The sequence below is a fragment of the Apostichopus japonicus genome, chromosome 1 (genome assembly GCF_037975245.1).
Source record: "Apostichopus japonicus isolate 1M-3 chromosome 1, ASM3797524v1, whole genome shotgun sequence".
NCBI classification, from domain to species: Eukaryota; Metazoa; Echinodermata; class Holothuroidea; order Aspidochirotida; family Stichopodidae; genus Apostichopus; species Apostichopus japonicus.
The window spans coordinates 15,338,650-15,359,101 of NC_092561.1; the positions used below are offsets into that span (position 1 = coordinate 15,338,650).

Consider the following 20,452-nt stretch of genomic DNA (forward strand, 5'->3'; position numbering starts at 1 on the left):
AGGTAAAATGACTGCTGAACAATCATACTAAAATATCTTAATTTATTTGTAATTTAATTACCTGTCATACAGAAGTAAATACTTTTTGTATTTTTGTACGACAAAGATGTTACATGTCGGCTTCGCTTTTACTCATGTCTCTATCACCAAATAAAAAAATAAAGTAGATCTTTGTTGTCCTATTTATAAATGTTATCATTTATACTGGAATAAAGAAATTGAAATTGAATTGAAAATTGAAAGGTTTTCAGACTGAGCTTCTTGACGCCAGATATTTTCTTCCGAGTGGAAGAACCCGACCCAGTAAAAGTTTTGTGTTTCAAAGCCTAGATTGTATGAAGTCCTAGTGCTTTCGTTTTTATAGAATATTCTTGGTGGAGCTATATGGTCTCGATGCGCTGAAATCCGACAGTTTGGCTCAAGTAGGCTATTTCTAGTATAGGATTGCTTTCCGTAGTGTTTTTCCATAAACACAGAGAAACACACTGCGGTGAGTTTGGGCAGACTCATAAAACATCTATAAGGAGATGACCGTGTCTGGTAACCCTTATTAACCTAATTAGTGATATCCGGTGTATAATTTCGCAAAGCATTCACTGTTCATCTAAGTTTATACAACTTAGACGGTACTTTGTCCTGTTACCCAATCATTTTGACGAAAAATGTAAGCATGTTTTAAAATTAATTATTTTAAGAATGGTTACTACAAGACACCGTAAAAAAAACACTTTGATTTCGCAATGCAAATATCCCCAGTTTTAACATCGACTATTTTCCCTTTTCGCGTTCAATAACCGGGTACGTCAATGTGGAGACGCACAAAAATGAAAATATAAATACACGGAAGCTAAAAATATCAGAAAGACATCTCGCTGAGAACCAACACTATGGGTTGTCATGTTCAACTATTTAGACTCCCGGAAGAAGTGATTGCAGACAACATATTTTGTTATTTAGATCTCAAATCTCTTGTCAGGTAAGTAACTTTCATTTTCTCTAGAGCTGCGATTACAATAAGGCCAAGACCAGGCTGTAACCTTAGGCCTACTCGACGCCCTGCAGGAAATGTATAGGGTTAGGCTAGCCTTTTTTTCCCATTAAGCCTATACCTGTCGTTTGAAATTAGTGTGAATTAAACTTGTAAATTTGATGGAAAGCATGTGTGGTACGCATACACATAAAACACACCTGTATACAATTCTACAATATCAGGTAATTTTAAAAATTTTGACTTGCAAAAGAGCTCAGAAGTATGATCTAAAGATTTGGCATTACAAATAATTATTAATACCTTTCTTTTGCTTTATGAATAAAATAGTAACATTGGACCTATAACTTAAGTATTTCCCAAACTTCACTAGCCTAGGTAGCCAAGGCCTAACTTGAGACTTAAAAACTATTTTAATGTACTCTTACAGTGGCAGGGTCCTTGATTTGTATAAAACAAATGAGAACGACCCGAATTCATTGCACCTATAATGAATAATGCAAGCCTACAGGACAGCAGCCCCTGGATCTTAGGGCAACGGTCATTTCTGGTACTAGTAGCGTGTTGGTACTGTGACTGTGTGACAGCACAACCACTATAACCAACATGACAAAATTCTGCTACTGGATTATTCCCTCACTACTCTAGAAAAAAAATGGTACAATTATAGAATACAGGGCCATTCATTAACACATCCTAGCATGCGGATGCAGGGTGTGTCTGTTCATGTCCATCAGAGCTGTATATATGGCTCTGATGGACCTGACATTTTTTGCTCACATACGTACTGGGGTGAGACTGAGCATCCGTGCATCCGGCTGCTCAGATAGAATCATCGAGTGGCCCTGTATTCTATAATTACTCAAAAAAAATTAGTCTTCTTGTTAACTGTTTTATGCCACTGACTTGCCACTTAAGTTATCTTTCATAGGTCTAGCCTGCTCTAAAAAAAAATTCTCTTACCACTAAATCCCCAAAGACTGTCATTTGTCTGAAAAAGTAAAATATACCCAAAGCCATTTAGGAAGTTTTGATTGTAAATGGTCCCCATTGATAGCTGATTTGCCTGCTAGACCAGATGACAGAGAAGGATGGCCCAGGACTACAGTAGGGTCAGTTTACAGCTCTGGGAAAGTATGCTCTATACAAAGAAACTATGGGATTTATGAAGAGTATAAAAATACAAAAAGTGTTTTATGATTTGGCTTTTGGGCCCAGTCTTGCTTGTAACACCTCTGTTGCCAGACATCTGGAAGTTTCATGAAGTTAAAGGAGCAGAGCTTGCATACAGTAGAACTTTGGCAAGGTTATTGCTGCAGGGTACAAGTGACATGCAGTTTATAGCTCCATGGTTTAGTTTAGGGAAAATGGTAAGTAAAGAAAGATTTCATAATTTTTCCACAGAAATTGGGTTCCCATGGGTTCTATGTGCACGGAACCAGAACATTGTTCCCAATAAAATGCAAAATCTTGCAGCCTGGGTTAGGCTTTTGGGAATCGTCTTCCGGCCTCTAGACTTCAAATATATGCCTAGTCTAACTAAGGTCCTTATAGAGTAGCCCTAATGCTAAGTCATGAATGTGTAATACAGTCATACTCATAGTCATAGCTTGATGAATGAAAAAGCCTTGATATGATGATAATGCATTTAATACCCATCTTTGACTATTTTTTGGTACTGATATGTAATTAAATAATCTCACATTTCATGACAATATACATTTATGAACATTGCATGATTGTTTTGAAGGTACTATTCTCACACATGAACTTTTTAACAAAGTTTTGATGATATCTTTTGGAATCTTCTTTCTCCTTTAAATTTACTTTGTGAACATTGTAGGGTGTCCCAAACGTGTAAAAGACTGAGGAATTGTGCGTACACAGATGGAAATTGGAAGATACTTTGCCAGAGATATTGGCTTCTTACAGAGTAAGTACATGGCACTTTTCAAAGTCTGCAACAGCAACCATTTGGAGAAAATTTCTAATTAATTCTAAATGACACTGAATACTTATCCTTTCATAAGATGCGTTAAAGCACTCGTACTGACAGGTTGAACAGTTTCTAACCTTTGTCTAACAGGATCTATTCATACTGTTTGTATGTCTGTCAGTATAAGTGCTTTGAAGCACGATATAAAATTACGCTAATGTTGAAAATTGTCCCATATGAGTAACAACATCAATTGCATTAATGGAATAATGTCCTAACTTTACACACATTCTGAACCAGTATCGAACCTGTATCAAACAGATATACATTATGACTATTCCCTCTGTCACACTAACCTAGCTTGTGTCAATTGTTAACAGTCCAACCCTTTTTTTATACTTTGATGTTAAGAAGTCAGATTTATATTTTAATTTACCAAGTTGCTTTGTACATGTGTGAAAACTGTTGTTAAACAGAATGGAAGTTAATATGTTTTCTTCTAATCAACCAAGTCGTTTTAATTTTAGTAATTTAGTTGTAAAAACAACTGAACGTTAACAAATTCTCTCGACAGAAGGGAGAGATCGACATGGAGAGAAGACTTCATCGCATGGTATATCGATTTGGGGCGGTACATGTACGTTTACGGTCCCATACGACGCCTGTGGGACAGAATATTGGGATGCGTAAGGATCAAGTCTCCAGCAATCTATGAGACACTCAATGGTAAGGTAGTATGTTACATTATGTAATATGTTGTATGCAGCTTTTAGTAAAGGATTTCAAAGCTCTTTATTTTTCAAAAATATTCTTTAAAACCTTTATTTTGAATTTAAGTTGAAAAAAAAACTTTAAAGATTTATTTTAGAGTACATATATTGTATTCAGTCATGCTAACCATTGGCGATTAAGTTTATGTGGACAGGCAGGCATGATTCATGCAGTGATACAACACAGACTCACAAACAACAGTTAATGTAAGTCAGGTATTTTAAGTAAGGGCCACAGATGATGTAGAAATGGGCATAGATGGTGAGTACAGTATGTTACAACTTAAATTCATTTGTTGTTGACTTGTTAAATATGATCTTCCATTTTTGTTTTGTTGTGGTTATCAATTTGTAAGTCAAAATGTTGTAAGTTTCGAAATGTAAACTTGCAGTTTTCTCAAATTCAAATATCAGAAAAAAATTCTTGTTAAATTGCTTATAGCTTTTCAACATGATGTATTATATTTGTAGCAATTTTACTTCTCTGTTGAAAGAAAGATCACATACCTAGCAACATGTAGTCTGTTACTCTGGTTCACTAAACCTTGTCCCACTCTATATATGGTGACGTGGCTGTGATAAACTGTCTCAGTTTATAACTAATATGTAGTCTTTTACTTTGGTTCACTAAACCTTGTCCCACTCTGTATATATGTATGGACGTTCATGTGGTAAACTGTCCCAGTTTATAACTAATATAACAATGTAGTCTTTTACATTAGTTCACAAAACCTTGTCCCACTCTGTATATGGGGTATAGGTGCATGTGGTAAACTGTCTCAGTTTATAACTAATATTACAATGTAGTCTTTTACTTTGGTTCACGAAACCTTGTCCCACTCTGTACGGACGTGCATGTTGTAACCTGCCCCAGTTTATAACTAAATGTAGTATGTATTTTTTGATGAGGTGAATGATATCCAAATACAAAATGCAGTCTTGTTCACGTTTGAGGAAGGAAAGGGGAGGGCGATAAACTTCATAGAATCACCCATCCCGAGATCTCTGCTTACTTGACCTTGTCACTAGCGAAAGATTACAGGCTGGAGAGAATGCAATGTCCATGGTTATATCATATCCAGGTTATTGCATTGCACATTGGACATGCTATAGGTCAGCATTCTCTTACCTCCCTGAAGGAAGACAAGCTTACGTTCCCACTTTATATACCAAAAATGTGAACAAGGCCGTTTATTTGTGAATCACTTTGGAATTTGGAATGATGTTATGTTACATCCCAACACAGAATACAGATTTACTGTACGTAAGGGATGATTGTACATGAAAAGTCTTACGGGACCTCACCTTCTTCTCTTTCTTCTTTCTATATTTTTGGTTATCAGGTCCGCCGGCCACGGAACAAGCATTAGATGATATAGAGTATAGGCTGCAAAGACCCTTGCCGAAGGAGCTGCGATGCTCCTATCGTATCTGTAACGGGCAGAACCTGAAAACCAGTCATTCTAGGGAAACAGAGTACGGTCTCTTAGGAATGCTAATTGCTAACAATTACTCGGTGTGTGAAGTCTTACTATCTGCGGAAGGGATACTACGAAACCTCTCCCAGGTACGATATTAAAAAGAATAAGAGTATAAACAAACAACCGTTTTGCTGCATTTTCATTGCCAATTCTGGTATTGGTTTACAGTATTAGGCAAATTATGTTAGTTGAACAACATATTTTATTTTATGAAATCCACCGACATGATGTCAAGATGTTGAATCCCTTGTGTTGACTTGAGAATGTACCTATTCTGTACGTTGTAAAGGATAGTGAAGAATTTACTCTTGACCGAAACAGAGGTGATTATATTCCCTCGCATCCTGTTGAGAAAGACTTAGCATACAATTCCTACCTTGCTTTCAGGAGATGTTTTTTTTTTTTAATTTTTATATAGTGCTTTACACCAGCGATAGTTCTGAAAGCCCTTTACAGACGTTATATTACCCCTGGTCAATGATAACCTGTCCCAGAGACAATCCCTCCAGTCGGCAGCAGGGTGGTCATTATAAGCATGTACTTACAAATTTTTTTGTAATTATAGACAGGACCTTTGCAAAAAATGTCGGTAGTTTTTTGGTGAAACTACACAAGAAGAACCTTGGACTAGCAACACACCCAGCGAGCATCTGTATGCATGTAAATCCCAAGTGTTTACCAGCACTGTCACACGATTGCATTCCTACGGTTCAACGTATACTGCCCAGATAAAATAGAAGATTATCATTAAAACCAAAACTCGGAAGTCATGGTTACTCATTCGAGTTGAAATTAACAAATTGTTAACTCCTATGATATAAACTTCCCGTAACTATATCAATAAAAAGTACCTTTTTTCTTTTCCTTGACAAGTATTTCGTTCCGTGATTACCACTGACTTGTCTTTTTAAAGGAATTATAAATTTACTAGATTTTGTATCTCCCAAATGATGTTTAACTGCTAAGCTGTTACGAATAAGTTCTCAAATAATATTGCCAAATGCTGTCAATATTGCTCAGAGCAAGGGGAAAATCAGTAAAAGGTTTTTTTTTTTGGTGTGTGATCAGATTTGTATCTTCCAAATTATGTTGACTGCTTACTGTAGCTGTACTGTAATGAGTAAGTTCTCAAATAATATTACCAAATGCTGTCAATATTGCTCAGAGCAAGGGGAACATCAGTAAAATGTTTTTTTGATTTGTGTGTGTGTGTGATCAGATTTTGTATCTCCCAAATGATGTTGACTGCTTAGCTGTAATGATTAAGTTCTTAATAATATTGCCAAATGCTGTCAATATTGCTCAGAGGAAAGGAAAAATCAGTAAAAATATTTTTTTTTTGGTGATCAGATTTTGTATCTCCCAATTGATGTTAACTGCTTAGCTGTAATGAATAAGTCCTCAAATAATATTGCCAAATGCTGTCAATATTTCTCATAGGAAAGGAAAAATCATTAATTTTTGATATTTGTTTTTTTTATTTATTTTTGTAATTTCTGAGCTGTTAAATTTTAGTCTCACTCTGATCATATATAACTTTTGCAGGAAAATAAACGAAGGAACGCGGTACATTTCACGAATAGATTCATCTACCCTCCCGGCCTTCACTCTACATGTAATGGCAAACCAGGCTTCTCGATGAGGGTGTGTTTGAAAGACAACGGAGACGTTAGGATCGGGAATGTCTGCATACAGGTAAGAACGGAATGTTTCACGAATGCAGACTTACTGTGGAGCTCTATTCAGGTCTGGACAGGAAAGAGGAAATATGCCATATTTTACGACAAAAGGTATCATATTTGAATTATGTACTAAGAAGACAATAGTAGTCCTGGTTAGTGACAGACTAGCTACCTTGAAATATTACAACCCCATGATATCTGAAAAGAGCCATGACCCCTCTTCCCACTTTGGTTTGTGAAAGCACATTCACGGCAGGGGTTTACATTCAGCAATGGAAGAATAAGAACAATCCTCAAGGCCCAGTAAGACTTCCCTAAAAGGTGTCCGCATAGGGCTAAGCCCGCCCCCCCCTCCCCACTGACCTCCACTGCCAGCAGGGTAAAATATTTAGGGCAGGGGGCTTACATTCAGTAGTGGAAGAATAAGAACACTTCTCAAGGCCCAGTAAACCTTCCGTAAAAGGTGTCCGGAAAGGGCTATGCCTCCCCCCCCTCCCCACCGACCTCCACTGTCAACAGGGTAAAACATTCAGGGCTGGGTGTTAACTTTCAGCAGGGCAAAGAATTGAAACCTTTCTTGAGGCCTGGTTCAACATTCCATGACGGTTCATACCCCCTACCAAGCTAAGTTTAGAATTTGCCTCACCCCACCTTTGAAATCCTGTGTAAGTCACTGCGATTAATGACCATGTGGCTCAGGAGCCTTTGTACATCGGTATGTCTTGCTGGCTCAAGACCAATGTCAGTTTGTGTGTCCATTTTTCCTTGGCTGTCCATATATCTAGGTAGCAGTCAGGGGGTAAGAACTGTGGGGGGCACTGGGGGCAAGTGCCCCCACCCCACTTTTTTCCAAAATAGCAAATGTGCCCTACTGGCAAATAAAATGTGCCCATTTTATAAGGAACTGTATGTGGATATATTAAGCCTTTGTTAATTTTAATATTTTATTTTAATTATTTATTTTTAGTCTGTACATGCTATTTTTAATATGGCATCCCATATCTTTCTGTAGCCTGGATAACAATTAACAATCTCAATATATAAAAATTCAATGTTACAGCGCACCATAATAGTATTGATAGCATACTAACACATCATATATATTTAAGTGATATGGCCGGTTTATAGCATAACGAGCGGTGGTTGTGGTATGAGAAAGTGCCCCTCTGATGTTGTGCCTACCCCCCACTTTTTTAAGCTTCCTACCCCCCGGTAGCTGTAATGGGCTGTGATCTTTGATGGCTGGGTATGGATGGTCTGTTTGCTTTGACCTCACACTCATGGTGAATGAAAAGCCACCATTTATCATCCCATATATATATATATTAGCAGTGGAGATTTGATCTCAAAAGTTTGCAAAGATCAAATGGGGGTGATAAAATAAAATATGTTTAGCTGCCTGATCTTTAGAACACATTGAAGGATGGCTAACAATCAAATGCACACTTGAGAATGATATGCCATGATAAGTATCACAGACACTTAGTGAGTTGTAAACAACATTCTATTATTACAAATCATGTTATGAAAAGGTTCTATTGAAGGAATTTCAAAAAACAGTTGATTATATCAGATTCTTTGTTGGGCCTTGAACAAGCCTGAAAATGATTCAATGTTTAGTCTTTTGCCAATATTCATCATTGATAACAAAAACATTTACTTTTGCTGTGTTGTAGATAAACTTTCCTTTTGTTTGGGAGGGCCAATTACCTGTCTTTTCTGAAGGGGGCGGGGGGGGGGGAGGAGGGTGGGTGGGTGGAAGAAATGGATGATGGTCAGGCAGAACCTATTTTCTAAATACAAAGAATTGACAATTTCTTTTGGGTGTGAGGGCAAACAAATATGTGGGTCTTTAGGCCCTCAGTCCCATTCAAATGTAATCTTCAATGTGTTAATATCCATGATCCATCAATGAGGTGATGTTTACTGGCTTTTACCAATATGCTAGTCTCTGTAGCAAACCTATATCAAAAGCAGTCTCCTATGCAGTTTATGGGTACGAGATATTGCAATGACGTCTTTACATAGATCCTATGCAGTTATGGGTACAAGATAGTGCAATGATATCTTTACATTGAACCTAAGCAGTTTGTGGGTACAAGATAGTGCAATGACATCTTTACATATAGATCCTATGCAGTTTATGGGTACAAGATAGTGCAATGATATCTTAGCATAGATGCTATGCAGTGTGGGTACAAGATATTGCAATGACATCTTTACATAGATCCTTTGCAGTTTATGGGTACAAGATAGTGCAATGACATCTTTACATAGATCCTATGCAGTTTATGGGTACAAGATTGTGCAATGACATCTTTACATAGATCCTATGCAGTTTATGGGTACAAGATTGTGCAATGACATCTTTACATAGATCCTATGCAGTTTATGGGTACAAGATTGTGCAATGACATCTTTACATAGATCCTATGCAGTTTATGGGTACAAGATTGTGCAATGACATCTTTACATAGATCCTTTGCAGTTTATGGGTACAAGATAGTGCAATGACATCTTTACATAGATCCTTTGCAGTTTATGGGTACAAGATAGTGCAATGACATCTTTACATAGATCCTTTGCCGTTTATGGGTACAAGATTGTGCAATGACATCTTTACATAGATCCTATGCAGTTTATGGGTACAAGATTGTGCAATGACATCTTTACATAGATCCTATGCAGTTTATGGGTACAAGATTGTGCAATGACATTTTTACATAGATCCTATGCAGTTTATGGGTACAAGATTGTGCAATGACATTTTTACATAGATCCTTTGCAGTTTATGGGTACAAGATAGTGCAATGACATCTTTACATAGATCCTTTGCAGTTTGTGGGTACAAGATAGTGCAATGACATATTTACATAGATCTAGATGCAGTTTATGGGTACAAGATAAGTGCAATGACATCTTTACATAGATCCTTTGCAGTTTATGGGTACAAGATAGTGCAATGACATCTTTACATAGATCCTTTGCAGTTTATGGGTACAAGATAGTGCAATGACATCTTTACATAGATCCTTTGCCGTTTATGGGTATCAGATAGTGCAATGACATCTTTACATAGATCCTTTGCAGTTTATGGGTACAAGATAGTGCAATGACATCTTTACATAGATCCTTTGCAGTTTATGGGTACAAGATAGTGCAATGACATCTTTACATAGATCCTTTGCAGTTTGTGGGTACAAGATAGTGCAATGACATATTTACATAGATCTAGATGCAGTTTATGGGTACAAGATAAGTGCAATGACATCTTTACATAGATCCTTTGCAGTTTATGGGTACAAGATAGTGCAATGACATCTTTACATAGATCCTTTGCAGTTTATGGGTACAAGATAGTGCAATGACATCTTTACATAGATCCTTTGCTGTTTATGGGTATCAGATAGTGCAATGACATCTTTACATAGATCCTTTGCAGTTTATGGGTACAAGATAGTGCAAAGACATCTTTACATAGATCCTTTGCCGTTTATGGGTATCAGATAGTGCTTTACATAGATGATGCATAATTGTCTGTCACAGGTGGATTTTCAGTTTTCTAGATCGTTTATTTATTTATTTATTTTTGAAATTAATTTAATTATCTTTTGTTACACACAGATGGATGAAACCGATGCAGTCGTGCCCACTTTTGTGTATGCATCCAACTTTACCGAATGGTTGGAACAGTTAGCGTGTCGACTGGAGAGTAAGGCGCTGATGGTGAACGAAGGGAAAATATCACAGTAAGTCCTGTGCATCTGGAAGGAATGAAAATATTGTGCTTCCAAGTGTACCGAACTGGGTCTTGGAAGGCAGTCATGACATGACACTAAAGGCATTGAAGACTCGCCCCAAACCGGGTGCAGCGCTCTGAAAAAGTTAACTTTCCGTTGCTTGCAAGTGAGGTTCTCTGCTTGTCGCTACAAAATGCAGACAGTAATGAGACGTGATACCTTGTTATCTTTAGCTGGACCTGGGATGTCCATTGCTGTATCGTTTGTACAGTGCTGTGGGTATTGACCGCAGCTGTATGGACTGACTGTACACTATAGTGTCTAATTACTGAAGTAGCAAGCTGTGTGTATTTTCCGACGTCGATGGTGGTGTGTAACACTTCTGTTACACCTCATTTGAAACTAGGTCAGATTACCGGCATTAGACGTTTCTTTTTGCGTGAGTCTTCACACCCTTCAGCCACGTAAAATAGTAACGAAAACGAACGTTGCTAATATGCGGGTATCTGTCAGACAGACGCTCAGCATTGAGAAAAAGTTAAGCAAGTAACAGACAAAGGATAAAAATATAAGAATTTAAGTCAAAAATAAAGAGAGAGAGAGGGCTGGATGGATTCAGGTGATTTTGTCCAATGGTGTGGGGCAGTAGAAGCAAGACAGAGATCTTACTGTACCATGATCTGTTAGTCGGCTTAACGGTGAGAAGGCGTTTATTCCTGAGGAAAAAATTCCTGGAAATTGGTAGAGGTCAAAGGTCACATGAGGTCAACAGGCATCAAAGTCTGAAAACCTTTTAACATGATAATTCCAAAATTAAAGCTACAAATAATCTGTGAAATCTTTAGTGCCATGATATTATTTTGGTGAATATAGCTTGGTCAAGTCCAGTTTAGTTCTGTGAAGGGACTCTATAGGTCTTCAACAAAACACACCTGGCATCCAGATAGTGAAATCTGCTTCAGAGTTTGTACTCTTGCTTTAAACGTGTTCTTAAACCTCCTATCAAGGTTTCTCCCTCTGAGCTTCATGGGGTCAACAAGTTATCTCAAAAGGTAGAAAACTTGGCCATTTTCTCAAAATATTTCACAGTATCTTAACAATGTTATGTAACTCTGAACAACTATTTAAAGGGATTTGCTAGCTCATAGTTGGAAACCTGTCTATATTTCACATAAGAAGACTGGTCTTTCTGTATATTGAAACATTTTGGTTTAAAATTCTATACATTAAAATCCTCATGAGTAGATGACATGGTTGATGCCCACAAGGGGATTTCTTGAAATCTTTCCTGGTTCTCATTTTCTTCTTGAACAAATTTAACTCACTTGCTCTACATTACTGTGTCTATATCTCAGATATATTATATAGTGACAGTATTTTGAATTTTGAGCAAATTGTATGGCAAGGAATCACAAAGCTTACTGGCTTCCTGGTTCACAAATATATCTCAGGTTCGAAGCCTTCATAGATTTATATCCAGTGAAATAAAAATAAAATTTCTCTTATTAATGTCAATTGAATTAATTGCCGTTTTCTGCCACAGGTTTAACTCTTCATCTGAGGGTCCCTTGGAGATGAAGAAAGTGAAGTTGGACGTGGCAACTGTCCTGATCCCAGAGTTCAGCTCTTTGGTAAAGTCAAATGCCAAACTGATGCACGCTTACCAGATCACTATGTCCATGGCGGATGGCATTCTACCAAAATGTGAGTTATTTTGTTTGTCATGAAATCGTAAGAAAGCCTAAATTGCCCAAAATTATATGTGGGTGCATGTCAGGGCCAAAATGAGATGTGTTGAGAGTTCTGGTCAAAAGGTCATCAGGATAATCTTGTGATATTGTTTGGTGTTAACACAGAATGTTTGTTCTCCCTACAGAAATGAATAGATAGAATGCACTGTTTTTTCCTGTTAGTTTCAGATCATTCGGACAATATTTAAAAAAAAAATTTTTTTTTAAATGTTGGCTTGTCCCTGAACTGTTCTCTCACATCATAAATCATGTAAATATTAAAGGAGCCACAAAACCAACTATAGTTATTAGTCTACAGATGTGGTAGAGATATTTGTCATGGAAACATAAAAAGCCCAGAACAGCTAAGTAAAATCTCATTCAGTTTGGGATCTGAGATCACAGGTTTATTGTTTCTTCCCACAAAAGGCAAAAGACTTTGGTCAAGAATAAAATTTACACGTTCAAGCCACATTTCTGACTGTTTTTAGTTTTATGTAATAATTTATGTTTTCCTTTCATTTATTAAAATGCTAATTTTCTGTAATAGAGAAGGTTCTTGCAAATGCTGAATCTAAAAAATATTGAAGTTATTTACATGACCTTGTGATAGCAGTCTACCTTGTAAATAGAAAATCAGAACATAAGCTACGATATCTGCCGAATGGGGCAAAATGTCTCTTAACAGTTTGAAGGAGTTAAGTTCTTTACAAAGATGTTCCTTCGGTTTGTGGCCCCTTTTTAAAGAAGAAATGGTGTCTACATTTGAACCTGTTCTGTTCTATGGTAAACTATTGAATATTCAAAATATGAATGTTAAAGAACAAATGGTCTCTATGACTGAACCTGTTCTATTCTAAACTATTGAATATTCATAATATCAATATTATAGAACAAAGAATCCTATTGAATATCCTATTAATATATCCACAATATGAAAATGAACACATGGTACCTAAGATTCGACCTGTTCTATCATATACTATTGAATATTCACAGTGTAAATATTATAGAATAAATGGTCTCTATGATTCCACCTTGTTTTTTGTTTGAGAGAGTCTGTTCTTTGTATACATATGAAGAGATCATAATGTCACGTAGGATAAGGTTACTTTCCAATTCATCATTTTTTATTCCAGCGAAGGTTCAAGGAATCTATACGATGGTGATTGCGTGTGTATGTGTGTGTAGGTATGTGTGTGTATATGTGACGCCCCTTGGCTCGTAAACACGATAACTCAACAATAGCAAGTTGGATTGAAGTCATACTTGGTACATAGATGTGCCATACTGAGTAGAAGAACCCTATTGATATTGGTGCTCATCTCATGAATAATAATGATGTCACAGGGTCAAACATAAAATTCTTCAAAAGCTAATAACTCCGCAACCAAATATCTGAATTTATTTATACAGGGTATTAATATGTTGGTAGATAGCAGGTACATGGTGATATATGTTCAAGTTGATATTATGAATATTTATTATGAAGCATATCAAAACACTACTGTCCTACATTTCAGATTGCTGCACACTTGAGACTCGACAATTGGAGATCACAGAGCACGATGCAGAATCGAACCAGAGGACGCAGGAGGTGCAAGGAGAAGGAGTAATTGGTAAGAAGCCGAACACAACTGTGTAAACTATGCAAGTTGTATGTAGGGGTTCATACAACTCAAACTCACACCCTCAAAGAATTTTGTTTGGTGAAGATCAGTGTGGTTTTTTTGAGCGTGGTAGAATTTTTAGACTGTCTTCTTCCAATGGCGCAACCAGGTATACTTTTGAGGGGTAGGGAGCTGGGGAGGGGGGAGGGGGTGTTACCATGTTTTACCAGGGTTTAAGCCGGTCAGATATTGGTCAAGTTCAAACAAGTTAGGGACAAGATATGGAGATGCAGCCTATAGCAGTGTGAAATATTCTTCTCTTCAAGATATAAACTGTTACGCTGGGAGCCAGCAAAATATCCCTCTAAATATCTCTAAATAATGTCATGAGGGTCTTACAGGCTGCGACGGCATCTAATGAACTTTACTTAACGAGTGATCATTTACTTGTTGTTTCCATTTTTATACATGGCACTTTTTTATTAAGAGTATTTTAAAGGAATTTCATAGCATATTTTTAAAGGGGGTCACTAACACAACCATGCTTATATGATGGAGATCTTTGTGAGGAATAACTGCCCCTAAGAGCTAAGGAAAATCTTTTCTCCATTTGGTAGATATCTTAGTTTAAAAAGTGGAGTCTGGGAGCCATTATATCTTTGATGTCACATGGTTTTTCTTTTTCGTATTTTCTTCAAGGTTGAATGCTAGTCCCTGTTGATGCTGAGATTCAATATTTACAGTCTGCATTTGGAAACCAATTTCCATTGCAAAAACATGAATTAAGAAAAACAAAAATTTGAAGCATTTGTGGCTCAATGATGTCATATTTAGACTTGATCAGATTTCAGCCTTGTCTTTGAAAAAAAGAAAGAAAAAGAACATTAAATTTGTGGTATATATCTCAAATGGAGCATGGCTACTAATGATGTCTGCGTTTGCCTCTCCTTTAACAACACGTCGAAAGCAAACATGGGGAGAACTGCAAAAACAGTTAAACAGCTAATGATTCTGATGGAATATTTGTATCTATCTGGTATCAGAAATGAACACAAACAAAATCTGTTCCAAATTGGTTCAGTTGACAATTAAGTCAGAATTATCTGTGTATATATTAAACTGGCTCAGATTCCTGTGGTAAATGATGTTCATCTGAGTGCCATCTGAATTGCCGTGCATTGATTGGCCAATGAATAGACAACTGTCTATACCCCAACAGTCAAATGCCCCCCTCTCTCCCCCCACATCCCCCAATCCACTGATGATGATTGTGATTCAGATAAGTTATTGACCAAAAGTCAATGGTTTTTGTAACAGACCATTTATGTTTCAACCCTGTAACAAGTATATCAAATGATAATAATAAAAAGAAGATAAAGATATAATCTGATTACCATATATTTTGGAAAACCTTTTAGCTGGAGAGAGACCTAACTTGAAGCCCGGCACCAAATTTACATTTGCTAGTTGGACACCTCTGACAGCTATAGAGGGCTTTATGACTGGAAAATTTAAATTCAAAAGCAACTTTGGTAAGTCTTCAGATCACCCATGCTTACCTTTGAAACCTTTTTTTTTCTCTCTTTTTCTACAAATTTTCATAAACACTGTGCTTATATTTATAAGAAGTCAAGAAGAGTCGCACTGCTATGTGAAAGTCGGTTTCATATTTTCTTGTTTGTGGTATACTGTTCAAAGTGGTCAAACTATTTTGGTGAGTGATTCCTATTACACTGAGTGGCATTTATCTTTTCTAATGTTGGTTACTTCTGCAACACTAAAATCAACCAACCACTAACAAGCTGTGTGCGCACTGAGTGGCATTAATCTGTTCTAGTTTTGTCTACTTCTGCATTGCTAAAAGTCAATCAACCACTAACAAGCTCTCTGAGCACTGAGTGGTGTTTATCTTTTCTAATGTTGGTTACTTCTGCAACACTAAAATCAACCAACCACTAACAAGCTGTGTGCGCGCACTGAGTGGCGTTAATCTGTTCTAGTTTTGTCTACTTCTGCATTGCTAAAAGTCAATCAACCACTAACAAGCTCTCTGAGCACTGAGTGGTGTTTATCTTTTCTAATGTTGGTTACTTCTGCAACTCTAAAATCAACCAACCACTAACAAGCTGTGTGCACACTGAGTGGTGTTAATCTGTTCTATATAGTTTTGTCTTCTTCTGCATTGCTAAATGTCAACCAACCACTAACAAGCTGTCTGAGCACTGAGTGGTGTTAATCTGTTTTAATGTTGGTTACTTCTGCAATGCTAAAAGTCAACTAATGTCTTACAAGCTGTCTGCACGCTGAATGGCATTAATCTTTTCTAATGTTGGTTACTTCTGCAACGCTAAAAGTCATCTAATGTCTTACAAGCTGTCTACACGCTGATTGGCGTTAATCTGTTCTAGTGTTGGTTACTTTTGCAATGCTAAAATCAACCAACCACTAACAAGCTGTCTGCGCACTGAGTGGCGTTAATCTGTTCTAATGTTTGTTACGTCTGCAACGCTAAAAGTCATCTAATGTCTTACAAGCTGTCTGCTCGCTGAGTGGCATTAATCTTTTCTAATGTTGGTTACTTCTGCAACGCTAAAATCAACCAACCACTTACAATCTGTCTGAGCATTGAGTGGCATTAATCTGTTCTAATGCTGGTTACTTCTGCAACCCTAAAAGTCAACTAATGTCTTACAAGCTGTCTACACGCTGATTGGCGTTAATCTGTTCTAATGTTGGTTACTTCTGCAACGCTAAAAGTCATCTTATGCCTTACAAGCTGTCTGCACACTGAGTGGCATTAATCTTTTCTAATGTTGTTTACTTCTGCAACGCTAAAAGTCAACTAATGTCTTACAAGCTGTCTACACGCTGATTGGCATTAATCTGTTCTAATGTTGGTTACTTCTGCATTGCTAAAAGTCAATCCACGTCTTACAAGCAGTATGCACACTGCCAGGGTTGAACAAGACCCAACCCTAACTTGAATGTTGTGACCTACTTTTCGATAATCATCAAAACCTGTAGTCGTACCACTGACCCCCACACACTGAATGACAGGTTCAATGATTTGGTCACACTCAAAAGTTATTTTCATGGACTTTCTTAAACTGTTTTAAGCTTGGCAGTTGTATGTATCCTGAGCTGCCACACACTGCCTACTGCTTGTTAGGAAAATGCCATATTTTCAAGTTTCCTCTGACTGGGGTGGCTGTAGCAGCAAATGATCAGCCAATGGTGTTTTTCTAAGCAAACGCACACTTCCCGATCATCCAGGATTTTCCATGTTATGACCATTGAGTCAAGTCATTAACTTCCTTCAGTGGGACAGTGCATGAGCAGCTGGCTTTAGTATTCTACAACATAATCAGCTTTGCAAACATGTGACTCATAGCAATGATATTGAAGCTATAAATCCTTCACCTTAGCAGGTTGTTTAAGGGAAGAAGTTAGGCTTAATAGATCCAGGAGGATACCTTCTGTGAAGAAGGCATGTGCTAGTTGATTGTAACCTGGGGTAATTTGCTATTTTTAGCCAACCAATGATGTTAATAGAGAATTATCATTCAGTTTTGCAAACATGATTGCAGGTGTTTCATGTCCAGTTTATTTATTTTTTTTTGTTGGGGGGGGGGGTTGGGGCTGTTTAGCATTGATTAATAGAAATTGTTTTTTGGCTGGCGTGTTTTCTCTGGTCTCAAACAGGACCTGATAGCAAGTTATGAGGGGCCCTCGGTTGGGTGTACTTAGGGTGGTGAGGTGTATCTGAAGTTTGAATACTGTAGGTCAAACTGTAAACATATAACATGAAAGCACAAATTGTGGAAATGTAAATTTGTTCATCTGAATACCTGACCCATTTGTAAAATTTTGTTTGTTCTGTTCATAACTTCCTGAAATCAACATGAAATTATTGGAATCATTAGTATATTTTTGTTCTCTTCATTACTTCATCAAACTACTTGAATCATAAGTTCACTCCTAGAATCATGCTGATTGTACTTGTGTTTTTTGTGTTCACAGATCAACAATGTTTCAGTGTGCCATGTCCAAAATTCGAATTTAGATGTCCTCAAATAAAAAACTTCAAATTTGACTGACAAAGATCTGGCGCTGGAAACTCTGGTGTATTTTCAGGCACCAGTGAGGAACAATTAACAAGAGAGATACCATCACCGTAGTCAGTGTTAAGTCGAGGCGAAGAGTTTCTGACCATTTGGAATCTTTATGACAACTACTTGAAGGAACAATATGGGGGAGTTATCAGTCAGTGTGTGCGGAAACAAGAGGAGAGCTACTTTAATGTCAGCACATCAGAGGAAGAGTTGCTGAGCAGTTGCAATCTTTATGACAACTACTTGAAGGAACAATATGGAACAATTATCAGTCAGTGTGTGAAGAACAATGGGAGAGCTAGTACATGAATGTCAGCAAATCAGATAACAACAGTGGCTGAAACCAGAGGAAGAGTTGCTGACCAGTTGGAATCTTTATGACAACTACTTGAAGGAACAATATGGAACAATTATCAGTCAGTGTGTGCAGAAACACACACACACAGGAGAGCTAGTACTTGAATGTCAGCACATCAGATAACAACAGTGACTGAATCCAGAGGAAGAGTTTCTCACCAGGTGTTTATTTATGACAACTACTTGAAATTTAGGTGGGAAAAAAAGAAAAGCTGAAAAAGAAAGAATTTCTGATTCATTGAGGTGCTGTAAGAACACCCCCCCCCCCTCCCAACCCACCCCTCTGATGACTAAATTAGTACTGAAGTATTCAAAAGGTGGTTACAAGTTCCAAAGAACAAGCAATAGTAGAAAATGTTTCTGTTTATAGTTATTAACCATTCAATTTTCAAACTTTGTTGGGACTATTGCTTTCTTTTGGAAAAGCAAGATGTTTGTATCAAAAGTTTTGTTCGCAAGTTACTTACTGCAATACTGTGAATAGTATCTAATTGCACTGTTGGGGAAGTTTGTGAGAGCTAGCAGACTGAAGGTGTTTAACGATTAACAACTATCAGAGATCTCAATCTTCAAATTCTTTTTTTGCACATGACTTTTGTTACTGAAACAATGGTTTGCAGTTTCGTTTTAATTTTATCACGAGGGTTCAACAAGCCAATCATGCAAGGTCCTTGTTCAAACATGTGCGAATAATTATGCAGCTGAATCTGAACAATTTGAGGTATGGTCAAACAAAGTTACACCAAATGTTATGTAACAGACAACAATACGGAAACACGCAAAATACATTTCACTACAATTGTTATGTTGTAAATCAAGACAAATATAAAGAAAATTGTATTTAGAACGATTGTTGCTCTTGCCTATTTTGTCACATCTTGCATGCTTTTATAGTGATGATTATAGTGTACACAGAGTTGTTTTCAAGTCCTAGTGCCTTACTTTCTAAAGAGATTGATAAAATAGAGGGGGTAAATATCAATAGAGGCATAAAAGCTTGATATGATGGTATGTGTGTGGTGGGGGGGTGGGGGGGGGGTCTTGTCAGTCTGAATGTTACATGTGTGTGTGACACTTTGGCTTGCAGACACAACTCTTAGACTAAATAATGACTGTATTGACCATATGACTATATGACTTGGCTATATGACTATGTTGACTATATGATGACTATATGACTTGGCTATATGACTATGTTGACTATATGATGACTATATGACTTGGCTATATGACTATAATGACTATATGATGGGTTCACTTCATGTTTGGTATGAGACTCCATCTTATTCAGCACAAGAATGATATTGTCCTCTGTGGAGGCCAAAGGTCATTTGAGGACAACAGAGGTCAAAGTCTGAGAAAACCTTGAAAACTGAATAACTCAAAACTAGATGAACTCCACACTTAGTTTGTGGATCCATCTTATTCAGTATAAAAAAATGTCTGTCTATAGTTTGTACATTAAATTCTCATTATATAAGTTCTCATATCCTGTAAAACAGGGCAATGAAACTTTCTGGTTGTAATTGTATACTTTTTTTGACATAGTCACTAGAAAATGCTCAGTTGTATAAAGGTTTAATATTTTGTGTTAAATTCCATAAAAGAATGTGGAAATAAATTTAAACAGCTGAAAAAAATAAATAAATATTTTTTTCTGTTTTTGTTTGCATTGGGTGTCAGAGTACACAAGCGGAAGTAAAAGTGGTGCAAAAATTGTCAATTGAGACAGTTTTAGTACCACTATAGCAGGGTTGTCCAACCTTTTGCAGAGGAGGGCCACATGGAATGATTATGATGAACCCTAAGCTTGATTTTTTGACCGAAGCCCAAGGCAATAAAATGTGAGCACTGCGTGCGGAGCGCACTGATTTATTTTCCTTCCTGATAAAACAGATGAATAAAGTACAACCGCCCCTCCCCCCCCCCTCCGCTGAGAGTGTTACACAAATTAACTGACCTGTATGCATTTTTTGGACCCAGAAGGTTCGAATGATTGATTATATAGCTTCAAATTGTTATCAATAAATCTGCTCACCAAAATTT

General features: G+C 37.1%; 1 protein-coding gene across 1 annotated transcript; it reads left to right on the forward strand.

The window, feature by feature from the left end:
- The first annotated feature begins 776 nt into the window (after window positions 1-776).
- LOC139968871 (F-box only protein 3-like) lies at window positions 777-20,054 on the forward strand. The gene is made up of 10 exons (XM_071973468.1): window positions 777-976; window positions 2,832-2,921; window positions 3,499-3,650; window positions 5,038-5,261; window positions 6,721-6,870; window positions 10,482-10,606; window positions 12,141-12,301; window positions 13,851-13,946; window positions 15,356-15,469; window positions 17,958-20,054. Exons 1-10 carry the CDS (start codon window positions 888-890, stop codon window positions 18,032-18,034), a joined length of 1,278 nt encoding a protein of 425 aa, XP_071829569.1. The 5' UTR covers window positions 777-887; the 3' UTR covers window positions 18,035-20,054.
- The last annotated feature ends 398 nt before the right edge of the window (window positions 20,055-20,452 follow it).

Excerpts from the sequence above, each read along its gene's own strand:
- LOC139968871 (XM_071973468.1), top strand. The coding sequence starts at position 888 with ATGGGTTGTCATGTTCAACTATTTAGACTCCCGGAAGAAGTGATTGCA. Across the intron at positions 2,922-3,498 it reads AGATATTGGCTTCTTACAGA|AAGGGAGAGATCGACATGGA; the intron begins GTAAGTACATGG and ends TTCTCTCGACAG. Across the intron at positions 12,302-13,850 it reads GGATGGCATTCTACCAAAAT|ATTGCTGCACACTTGAGACT; the intron begins GTGAGTTATTTT and ends CCTACATTTCAG.